This window comes from Coffea eugenioides, chromosome 3 (genome assembly GCF_003713205.1).
Source record: "Coffea eugenioides isolate CCC68of chromosome 3, Ceug_1.0, whole genome shotgun sequence".
Lineage (NCBI taxonomy): Eukaryota > Viridiplantae > Streptophyta > Magnoliopsida > Gentianales > Rubiaceae > Coffea > Coffea eugenioides.
The window spans coordinates 639,724-652,017 of NC_040037.1; the positions used below are offsets into that span (position 1 = coordinate 639,724).

General features: G+C 36.4%; 1 protein-coding gene across 1 annotated transcript; it reads right to left on the reverse strand.

Moving 5' to 3' along the window:
- Nucleotides 1-1,288: 1,288 nt before the first annotated feature.
- On the reverse strand, nucleotides 1,289-8,477 carry LOC113764731 (ATP-citrate synthase beta chain protein 2). The gene is made up of 17 exons (XM_027308707.1): nucleotides 8,204-8,477; nucleotides 6,968-7,088; nucleotides 6,740-6,842; nucleotides 6,109-6,174; nucleotides 5,903-6,026; nucleotides 5,686-5,820; nucleotides 5,417-5,477; nucleotides 3,932-4,008; nucleotides 3,588-3,743; nucleotides 3,269-3,397; nucleotides 3,042-3,174; nucleotides 2,824-2,951; nucleotides 2,609-2,714; nucleotides 2,390-2,466; nucleotides 2,235-2,305; nucleotides 1,748-2,032; nucleotides 1,289-1,640 (listed from the first exon to the last, which is right to left on the reverse strand). The coding sequence occupies exons 2-17, from the start codon at nucleotides 7,065-7,067 to the stop codon at nucleotides 1,565-1,567; spliced, it is 1,827 nt and encodes a 608-aa protein (XP_027164508.1). The 5' UTR covers nucleotides 7,068-7,088; nucleotides 8,204-8,477; the 3' UTR covers nucleotides 1,289-1,564.
- Nucleotides 8,478-12,294: the final 3,817 nt, after the last annotated feature.

Genomic DNA, 12,294 nt, shown 5'->3' on the forward strand with positions numbered 1-12,294 from the left:
CAAATCCAGCTTAGAAATCGTTTACTGATAGTATTTCCGAAAACATGAAACATAGACGGGTATACACATGGACACCAATTATCGGGACAATTGTGATTTCCCTTTCAGATCGCATTCCCTCCACGTGAACTCTGTACCATATAATTGACCCACAATATCGCAAAAGCTTATCTCCTTCCTTCTAGTGTCTGCAATCAGTCTCACTCCACATGGTTTTGTCCTCTGATGGATTCAAGCAGCAGGTGTATTCAGTACTACTAGCGTTGTACTTAGTAGTAGTTACGCCACTTAACCCATGTTCACCACGTATAAGGCATTAGAGGGCATCGGGAATAACTTAATGGATTAATTTCTTATATTCCGAATGTATGCACTAGCGAGCATCGAGAACAACTTAATGCATTAATTCCTTGAGTGTATATATTAGCGTGTCCAAATCTATAATACATTCGAAGCCCGTTAGTGTATATACAAATCATTTTAGTAAAGATGGATCCTGATTTAATTTGCTTGGGCAGATTGTGTTTAGGCTGCTTGTATGGTACCCCTAACTGTCGGCAACAAACTACTCGTCTCTGGCAATATTTTTAAATTCGGATCGGATCGAAGAATGAACTGAAAAATCTTACAATTCACGATTCGACTGGTTCAATCAATTCGACCTCAATTCAAAGATTTTTTATTCATTTTTATATTAAAAATTTTAATATTTATTTTAGAAACTAAAAACTTAACAAAAATCGATTGAACCTTTCGATTTGATCGGTTCAACGATCTCTTAACCAATTCAATCAATTCTTTGATTTTTTAATTAAATCGGACCGAAAATATAACCGACTCATGGTTCAACCGATCAAACCGACCAGTCTGATTTTCAAAACATTGGTCTCAGGCGTATCAACAGGTTGCTTGTGTACAACGGCCCAGTTTAATTAATATGGCATGCCATACAGTTGCTTATATCAATATGGTAGGCTCCCAGTTACTTCATCAGATCAGATTGCTTGCATCCGAAGCAGAGATACTCATAAACTCTTAAACAAGTTCCTTGACTATCAATTTCAAGATGCAAAAGACCTTCCAACCATTCAAATCTCAATGTAATGATGCGACACAATCTTATCCATGAAATTGCCAGGAATTCTTGAGGGCCCCCTTTTGTGACTTTCAGGGGATTCACAAAAACAAATCAAGCCTATTTCCTTTTTTTTATTTTTTATTTTTTAATCAAGCAAAACAAGGTAAACATGCCAGCAGAGACTTTGAATTATAACACGCTAACAAAACAAGGACGAAAATTGCTCTAACGATACATTGATCGATACCACAATTGTTATTACTTCCTCAAGTCAAAAGACAGATTCTCCAGATTGACTACTACTCATTTATATTCATGTAAACTCGGGTTAAATGACTTAAAATGAAGTACTCTACCTGCTTTTAGCAGTTCAAAACACTAGCCTAAAACTGAATAATGGTGATAGCAAGTGGTAAATTGACAACTTTTAACCGAATGCTAGTTGAGGAGAATGCTGCAACGCCCCTCTTCCCATCTGCCAGCTCTTCACTTGGTGTAGAGAACATCTTCCCAAGGATGGCGGTACAGTGGCTGTTTCAATCTCTTCTGGTCAAATGTATGCCTGAGATTTTTTTAAAAGGATATATCAGTCGTTTGTTAGTGAGGGAGATGTAAACAACCATTGTTTAAAAAGATTGCCTTTTACTGTTTTAGCATAATCCAACTCACCCAATTAGACCAATAGAACGGGCAAGCACAAACAGCCCATTCAGGTAACCAATCTCAACGATCTCGTCAATTTCTTGTTTGGTGAACATTCCGCTTCCAGCAAGCAGATCCAGGAATAAAGACCCAATGGCACCATCCACATTAAGGACAAGGTTGTTTGCCTTTGAGAGTGTGTAGGTTTCAACCTGGACTGCGTATTCCATGTATTTCACTGAAGGGAAGTTTTCACGTGCATACCGTTGTAGCAGTTCAACTCTCTTATCTCTGTTGTCTCCTCTCTTGATCCTTTTTTCATAGAGAGAATATAAAGCTCCATATTAAAAATTGACGTGGCAAGATTCAAAAGTATACCCACGGAAAATGTACAAGAACGTCAGTTTGTGATATAGCAATCTAGTACCATTCAGGAGAGAATATCTACCAAGTTATAATGCCATATGAGAAAGAAGGCCTTATTTTACACTGACAAGCAAACAGAGCTTCTTACCTATGTCCAATTCCTGGCACCCGAATGCCTTTCTTTTTCATGCCCTCCACAAATTCATAAGGTGTCAGATTCTGAGACAAAACAACATTAAGACAACGATTTAGCATCCCATGAATGATTGGATATGCTAAGATAGCCAAATCATGTGAACTTACCCTGTCATAAGCATCCTTAAAGTACCGAGCAGCATCATCAATAGCCCCACCAAATCGGGGACCAATAGTCAGTAAACCTGTTTCAGAAACCAAATTACATCTCCCATCGATAACAAAATCAACAGTATAGATTCCATTCATCTACCTTAAAAAAAACTCAAGATTACTACTACCATCTTTGTGACTTTTGAGGAGGATATCAGAAGGATACCAACTTACCAGAAACAAGGCTGGACACAAGATCTTTTCCTGCTCTGGCGGTTACAATGGTGTTGTGAGCACCAGAGACACAGGGGCCATGGTCCGCACACAACATGATGCAAATCTGGTTTTGTCAGCAACAAAAAAAGGTAAACTTGTGCAAGTAAAACAGACTGACAACAGGGAATGCCACGAAATCAAAGGAAGTTTTTAACAATTCAGAAGAGACTCACCTCAATAAAACGAGAGCAATAACGGGGAAGACTTCGTTTGAACCACAACAGAGAAATGACATCACCAACACCAAATCCCTGTTCAACAATGGAGGACATTGGAACACCAGCATAGCATGGCTCTTCACCTGTTTACCAGAATAGGCAATCAACCTAATAATTAAGATCCCGTCAATTAGTGATGAATTCATCTAACGTACAAAATAAATATCCCAGACCTCTGTCATCAGAGATGGTGGAAATGACATGAGTAGGAGCCCGAACTTTGCCACTCTTGATTGCTGTGTTAAGATCCTCTGGAATTTGTGGAGGCGTCACTTCCTTTACAGGAGCAATCTTGCCATCTTGAGCCTATTGGGAATAACCAGGCATTTTAGTAAATCTACCTAGAGGCAGAGCAAATGCCTGAGAAATAACAACTAAGGCAAGAATATGGAGAATCTACCAATTTATCAAAAGTTTCTTTAATAGCACTCTCAAATGCTTCATATGAGGAGGGAACGACAGCACCAGCATCCTTGAGTGCTTGGTTCTTTGCCTGTGCAGATTCCATCTCACCACCACTCTTTGCGCCCTGACAAATACCATCAGACAAAGTTAGAGACCTTACTTGCACAAGAAGCTATTGTTGAGGAGGGAAATGAGTACAAAAGAACCCTTTGACCCTGTGCCAACCCAAAGATATTGAACACTGAGAAATTAAAGGGCTAAGCAGAGTAACATGGACAGCCATATGAAAAATGGAAGCAAGAGGAAAAGCTCACCGCATGACCAAATTGTACTTCAGACTTGAAAAGCCTTGCACAAGTGCCGCTGACCCAAGCAACTACAGGCTTGTTAATTTTACCCTGTTTGAGGGCCTCAACTAAAGAATATTCATCTCTCCCGCCAAGTTCCCCAAGAACAACCATCATTTTAACCTGTTCAAAGAGACTCAGAATTTAAGAACCTATATTATAATCTGAGACAAGAAAAACCAGAAAGACTAAAGCTCAGTGCATGTCCTAGCTCCCCACCCAAGATCAAGCACCAAAAAAAAAAAAAAAACACAAGAAACCTCCCATTTTTAGATTGTTCCAAGGACAAGATTACCACAGTGAGTATGTACCTGGGGAATGTTGTTAAACCGCAGAACGTGATCAGAAAGTGTTGACCCAGGAAATACATCTCCTCCGATTGCAATACCTGTATAAAACATGATTTGCTATCCAATTAAATTCCAATTCTAAACATTTATTAAACGGGATAATTTCAGAAACCTCCCCTGAGGTTTCTGACAGTTTCACTGCCCTTCCCTGAGGTTTCTAAAATATCAGAAACCTCCCCTATTAGGTCATTGGGTCCAATTGTCACATCAATCATGGAGAAATGACTTAATTACCCACACAACTTAAGAGATATTTCCCAATTATGTTCACATGATTAGTTAAATTGTTATTAACTAGATTGAACAGAAATAATGACAATTTATAAGTTTTTTAAAAAAATTTCTAATATGCCATTACAAAAAGGGGGGGCAATTATAGGCGCCTTTCTATGATTGATAATTGATGTGCGTGAGTAGAAGCAATGATTTAGACTTTAGTGGTTTTTGTGGAATAAGAGAAATAGAGCTTCTTTAGGCATATCTAAGGATTTAGGAGACTTGACAAGGAAATTTGCTCTCAAATTTTTCTCAAAATTTTGGTAATTGTGAAAATCTCAAGGTCAACCTCTAAGATTTTTCTGCTCTTAAATTTTGGAAATTTTTATTATTTGATTGCAGATGTTAAGGTAATTCTTGATGGTCATGCTTAATGCAAGTGAAAAAAAATAGCTTGAATCAAACAAAAAATGGAAAATATGACATTATGTAATTTGTATTATGTTCTGTATGATCTGCTCCATTTGACGATTGGTATTCAATTATAGTGTTTTTTCTTTTTTTTTTTAATCTTAATTGTTACTTTTATTATCATCGAAAATAGGTGTTGATGTTGTATAAAATATAGGCAAAGATCGTTGGTTGTATACTACTAAATTGAAAAACATTTAAATTATGACAATTTTTTTTCTTGTTTGTGATTATTCAACAAATGGTCTTTTTTAAAACGAAATGTTGGCTGTAGTAGGGTTTACATGTCTTGTAGCAGATTATGCAACTGATGTGTTATAATAGATGTAACAGTATCATATTACACGTGCAATATGTAGATGAGACTTTGAGTCGCTAAACTTATTGTAGAGTTATAAGCTGATATTTTGTTTACGATCTATGAATGCAGTAACGGTTACACCACCTCACATTTAATAAAGTTAAAATATATATATATTGTTCGTAGTAAATTAACTATCTAATGCAAAACTTGAGGGTAGTTATGGAATTAAATTGTTTTCTCTCTCCTAATACCAAGTTTATAATGTTTTTGTATTTGAATTGGGCTGATTTGTTACTAGCTAATTAGTTTTAGGGGAGGGTTTTGATATTTTGAAAACCTTAGGGGAGGGCAGTGAGAGTGTTAGAAACCTCAGGGGAGGTTTCTGAAATTATCCCTTTATTACTGCTCAAACAAAACAAACAACTGATATTAGCCTGAAAAGTTAAGAAAATAACCTTCATAAATGCCGTCCGTGACACGGGCAATTGTATTGTACAATTCATTGGACATGCCCCCCTGTATGTCAAAGAATTATGTTAAAACCCATACAGATTTTCACTGCTACTATATCATATCCCAGAAGAAAGAGAGATCCAATCACATTGGTAATTGAAAAATTTTAACAAAAAATTTAAACACAATATTTGCGAAGATGTACCAAAAAAATTTGAGCTTTTTTTGCAACAGTATAGATGTATTAATGAGAACTTCAAAGATTACGTACAGATTTTGAGACAAAGCCAACAGATCCAGGCCTGTAGAGCTTGCACTGAATAATATTATCGATTGTTCCAGCAGTGTCACCAATTTTAAAAGCTCCAGCTTGGATACCTCCAACTGTAGCTGGGCCAATAACAACCTGAAACAGATATGTTACAACGATCAGATACCATGTTGCAAAAGACAGACTAATGCATCTGAACATACAACCTGCATGTTACCTTATTGTTTGACCGTGCATAAGCAATCAACTGCTTGCTATCTGCCTCAGGGACACCTTCAGCTATGATAGCAACAACTTTAATAGTTGGCTGCTTAAGCGCAGACATTGATGAAGAAGCAGCACTGCAGTAACAACAGTTATATTCCAATATGTGGATTAGCTTTAGCTTTCGGGTCATTACACAATTACAATTATAAGACACACCTTCTAAATGACGCAAAGTTTATGAAAACATCAGCAGTGGGATGCGCAGCACAAGCGGCTTCAATGCTGGAGAAACAGAAAATGGCAGAAAATATGAGAAATGTTCAATCTGAAGAAAATTATCAGGGAAAAGAGAAAGCATGTACAGTACTAAGTGTAACAAGGTGCAGTTATATGCACCTGAAACTATATCAAAAAGAAAGAAGTGACAAAGCAATTTCCACTTGATTTATCCTAGGAAACAATGCAGATCACAGAAGAAAAATTTATGATTGAACCTTCAAAACTTTACCCCCCCCCCCCCCTCTTAAAAAAAGCAAAATTTTTTACAACATGCTGCTTTCAAGAACTATTGACAGATAGACTAAAACATCTCATGCCAAACAAGTGAATGTTCAGCGGTTGTCAACGTGCACAGATAGACAAAAAATAAGAACATAAGATTTTGACCAGTTATGAAACACATTATTTACTTGTCAACCTAGACAACAAGCAATAGTACACTATATTGAAACCCTATCCAAAACCATTAGAAAGATTTCCACTTTATGACCAAGATAACCCAAACTTTACTGAGAAAGACAAAAAATGCAAGCATATGCAACACAATAATCAGGGGTCAGATACCCACGTGGAGTGTACTGGGATTGCAATTTCCTCCTGACCGAAAAAAAGCTTCTGGAAACCTTCTGCACCAGGACTTATAATACCAGCGACAGAAGGTGTTTCTCTCCCTTCAAACAGATAGGAAGAAGAAATAACATTAACCAAATGCTAGTGAAAAAGACTAGGTGAAAAACAAATTTCAAGCTCCACATTGTGAAATGGATTCAATCACAATAAGAAATTCCATACGCACCAGAAAGGAAGTCAAAGTCCAGCATCCGCTGGATTGGAAGCTGCTTGTAATTGTAGAATAATGCTTGTGTAGTCTTGGAGAAAAGCTGCCCAGTAGCCATGGCCTTGCCTCAGAGCGACTTCTGCTTAAACATCATAGTCATCTTCTCAGTATGGAAAGTATTAGACATCATTGTAAAGAAGAGATCCACCAAACTCAAACAACAAATAGTGCACTCAAACATTTCCTCAGAGGCACAGCACGCAGTGGCCCTTTTTTCTAGTAAAGGAACATCTCAGCAGACTAAACATTTATCTTCGTACTCTGCATAACTGAGTGTAACAGACATAACGGTTTAAAAAGTAATCTCATAGCACTATTAACTACACCTTTGACTCTTTCCGCAACTCTATATGAATTAATCCAGCAACTGAAAATTCAATAAGATCCCATTTTGAGGTTTGAGCAGATCTCAATAAAGTGGTTAGATAAGCAAAATAAGCAGGGAGATTAAGTGTAATACAGTAGTGACAAACAATAACGAATATTGTTCCTATCATACAGCCCCATCAAATTGTAAATCAAGCTTCATGCATCAGTACCCGAAAAAACAGGCGATCACACCACTACTGAATCCAGATCATGAATGGAAAAACTTACAGTCCAATTTATATTTGCCCCTAACATATGATGAACATTGTTGATGCAACCGAAATTTAGGGGCACGACGACAATATAAATATCAGTTTGATTGCAGTTAATCAAATGGACCCATTATAAGTGGAAATGCAATCATGTTCAAGAAGTAGAAATTCAAAATTAACCTTAACAAAAATTCAGATCCTAGCAATGAGCAATTCAGGTGTGCGAAATTCACTTGACAAAATGGTAACTTTATTGGAGAGAGGGATCTGTCTCTCAGCCGGAAATTTAAAAGCTTCATTAACCTTAACTAAACAGCAAAAGGAAGCATAAAGATGCCCCAACCCATCCATATTCCAATTTCCTCGGAAACATCGAAAAACACGACAGGGAAACAGCGAACCACCCACGCCATGGAAACATATTATTCTTACCCACAAAAGGACCCAATCCCAGATCATAAAAAACAGGGAAGAGAAAAGAAAAACAGACCAACACGAGGAAAAACAGATCCGAATGATAGGAAAAAGAAAATTCGTCTTCAACAAAAAGGGTGGATGATTGGAGGAATATAATGGGAGTTAATGGGAAATGTGTGATAAAATGGAGCTGTACCTGCTTGTTTGTTCAGTGTCTGTATAACAAAAACTGTGAGCCTGGGTGAAGTCAGGCGAGGAGGAATCGTATTTGGGAGCTGAGAATCGAGAGGAGGGAGAAGATTTATATAGGAGGGAAGTTGTGGGAGGTTGGTCTGTGGAAAACTATTATTTTTTTTTTAATAAATAATCTTGGAACGAATCAGATCAGAGTATGATATTTGGGTCTAAAAGAAAGAAAAAATGGAAGAATTTTGGGGAAGGAATTTGGTTGAATTTTGAGTAGTTTCAACTTTCACACAGTTGTGTTGTGTGAGAGAGGGAAGACAGAGCAGCTAACAGCCTGTCACGTGGCGGCACTCATGGTAGTTAGCTCACGACTACCGATTTGGAACCAAATTTTTTCCCCTTTACATTTTCTTTCATCAAACTTCTAGTACTACTAAAATTTATTACTAGCACTGCTTTTAAGTCAATACTTCAATTTGCTGTCGCAGTCTGGGACTCCTGACCCAATTCTCAACAACCTTCTTGTTAGTTTCAATTGGCATTTGGTACCAGACCCATCGTTCAGCCGGTTGAGATCCGATCACACTCAAAATCAAGTAGTAGCACATTTAAAGTTGCATTTTTCTAAATTCTCCAATCCGTTGGGACCGATGCACATCAAGTTGCTCGTTGCTTGCTTGCGGCAGTTTGCAGGGAGACAGGCAATATATGGGTCGATGAAATTCCTGTCTTGGTGTTGGATTTTCTAGATTGAACTAATGGGAATTAGAATTATTATTATTATTATTATAGATATATGTCTTTCTTTACGAAGAAAAAAGTATTTTAATTTTTACAAACGTGTTGGGATAAAAGTATCAGAGCAAGTTACACACAATTATTTCAAATACTATTTAACTTATATTATAAATATATTTTTCAACCTCTCTCTTTCTATTTTCAATTATCTTTTTTATTATACATACATTTATATCACAAAAAGTGCTCCAAAAATTATTTTAAATAATACCCTATCCAAATTCATTCTTTTGGTTTTTACATCTCAAGGATGATGTCTTATAGCTTGTCATGTGGAATAACATTTGGATACTCAGTTTTTTTTTTAAATACTATTTTTTTAGTGTCATCTCTCGAAACATCCAACCGTCCATCCATTCCCTTTTTTAAAAATTTTTTTTTGACATACATCATAACTCATAAGCACACACGGAGTGGTGTTTGGATTTGGATAGTATTATCTGAAAAAAATTTATTATTACAAAATATATTTCTCAATCGCATTTTTATTGCATATACATCATATCAAAAAAAATGTTACTCCTATGCAGTTAATACTACCATTTTTTTTCAAATAACCTTTAATCCAAACAAACAACATTAGTATTATTTGAAACATGTTATTTAGAATAATTATCATGACACTTGTTATAATGCAATGTATGTAAATTAAAACGATGATTGAAAATATAAAATTAATTTTTTTAAAAAAAAAAAGAAAAAACACATTCATCCGGAAGTCCATTGGTGGACTTGTGTAAGAGTGGCTGTTGAGGTTTTACTCCCAAGGAAGCATCAGAGAGAGAGAGAGAGAGAGGATAGTAGGACGGACAGGAAAGGTTAGGTGTATCGGGGGTTAGGCTTGACTTCAAGAATGAGAAGGCTCCTTTCTAATTTTGATGGCGTATAGCATAACACAACAAGTACCATATTATTTTTATACTTGTAAAATAATAGTAGTAGATTGACTCAGCAACAAGAATTCATGGGTGGACCAATCTTATCTAGTGGATCTCACTGAGAACCCAAAATTAAATAATGGAAAAGAAAAATTAATTTGTCCAAGTCCCTGACCAATTCATTAAATTGATTGAGATCGCAAACTATCAAACTACAATCCAAAGACAAGCGTTCTTTCCCTAATAATAAATTTTTTTTTTGTAGCTTTTAACTCTTGGGTCATCATCATATTATGTGCGCTAATTCGTCATCTTGGTTTATTGACCTGACGTTGAAGCAGAAATTTTGTTGAGATGAAACTGAACAGCGGAGATTTGAAAGCATTATTTTGTGCTATTTTTTACTAGTCGAGCCAACGCACTAAGGATTACTTTTTCTTACCAACTGGGGTTGGGCCAAGTGGTAAGCAGTTTGGTTCCGCTTAAGCAGGTCTCGGGTTCGAAACCTGGCGTATGCAGCTACCATTGTTGGGAGACTCACCCACCACAGCCAGGTGTGCGACCCGGGTCGACCAACGGATTAGTCAGGGCAAAGCTCTGGATACCGTGGCAGGCAACCAAAAAAAAGGATTACTTTTTCTTGATGGGAAGTTCTGCTGACACTGACCAGATTTTGTGGTATTATTATTTTTTCCCCCCCGGTTCAATCACAAGTTGGAAAGTCTTCAAGTTTCTAACAAGTTTAATGATCTTTAATAAATGTGGCTAAAGTGGAAGGTTAGCTAACAACCCCTATGTGGCTGCATTAAAAGAGGAGGAGAATTAATGGATTGTTTCATCATCTACCTTTATTGGTTTTGGATTGTCCTAATTGTTCTTCAATCAGAAGAACTCGAGAATTGCTACCAAAGTCTAACAAACAGTTAGCATATACTTTATGTGTCTTGAATGCTAACCAGTTCCATCGTTTCTTAGTATTATTTACCTTGTAACACACTTTTTTTTTTCATTTTAAGGATAATAATTAGGGGTCCGATATGAAAAAATTATAATTATTTTGTGGCTGCTTGTAGAGAGGATTCTAGCGTGCTTTGAACCACCCCACCCCATAAAAATAAAATAAAATGAAAAGTAAATGAGTAGCCGAGCTTGAGTAAATGTCTTGGTCAAACTTGGAAAATGGAAAATAAGACAATAATATCAAAGTCCTTTTTTTTGGTTGGGTGACTCGTGTGTCGATTATCAAATAATAAGCAGGAGACGCCATTTGCATTCAGGCCATCCAACTATATATACAAATTTTTATAATGTAGCTTAATCTGAACTCCTCCTAATCCTAAATTATTTTGATTTCAGATTATTTAGTGCGCGGATATTAGGGTGACACGGCATTAACAGGAGTGTGTTTTCCTGATCTCTGCATGCGTGTTTTGAAGTAATTAGCCAGGGAGCCCCGGTGATTGATTACCCCTCCATTCCTAACATCCACCAAACCCGCCCAAAGGTCATAAATTGATTCTTGTGTTAGACTTGTTAGTTGTACAGTCACCGAAACCGGCAAGTCAAGGTTGACAACCTCTGTGCTTCGAGTCTGAAGTTGGAAAAGCTTCATCCATCGGGATGAACGAGGAATTTTAAGCAATCATTGTTGGCATGTAAATGTGTTTAGATTGTGAGTTTTTGTATATAATATATATATAATTTGTCTTGGGATATCTGCCGTATATTGCATCATTGTAGTGTATATATATATATATATATATATAAACTTACAACCCATATAAAGCAATCAAATCGACCATGTTGTTGAGGGCGTAGCAATTTGCAAAGGCTCAATATCATATTTTAGCAAAGACAGAGATGAATGAATGAGATTACTACGAAACAGTAAAAGTTAAAATGGACCCCACTCAGAAAAGTTAAAATAAATCAAGCAAATTTATAAATATACAAACAAAAATAATCCAAAAAAATCTGATACAAAAGTTTTTTCATATGTAATACTACAATAAAATTTTATAAAAACACACATAAAAACTGTTAATTCAAACGGAGCAATAAACAAACATTACAGTACTGGTTTTTTCAGTTCATTGTTTAATCTTTTTTTAAACCTTTCTTTCTGCCAATTCTACCAATACTGGTTTGGTCAGATGAGTAGACTCGCCAAAAAAAAATCCTTTGGGTTGGAGAAAGTTTAATGGATGATCCATAGTCCATACAGAAGTCAGACATGCTGTTTTTCAACGTACATCCCGGAACACGGTCATACTTAACGTCTTCACCATTTCAGGTTTCAAACGCCCCCCAAAAAAATAAAAAAAAAAAACCTTGAAAAGTAAAGTTAAAATGTAGACAATCTAGTTGATCCAAAGTTGCAGTATATGCTGACTTGGCAAGTTAAAGTCAAACCAATTAGAACATA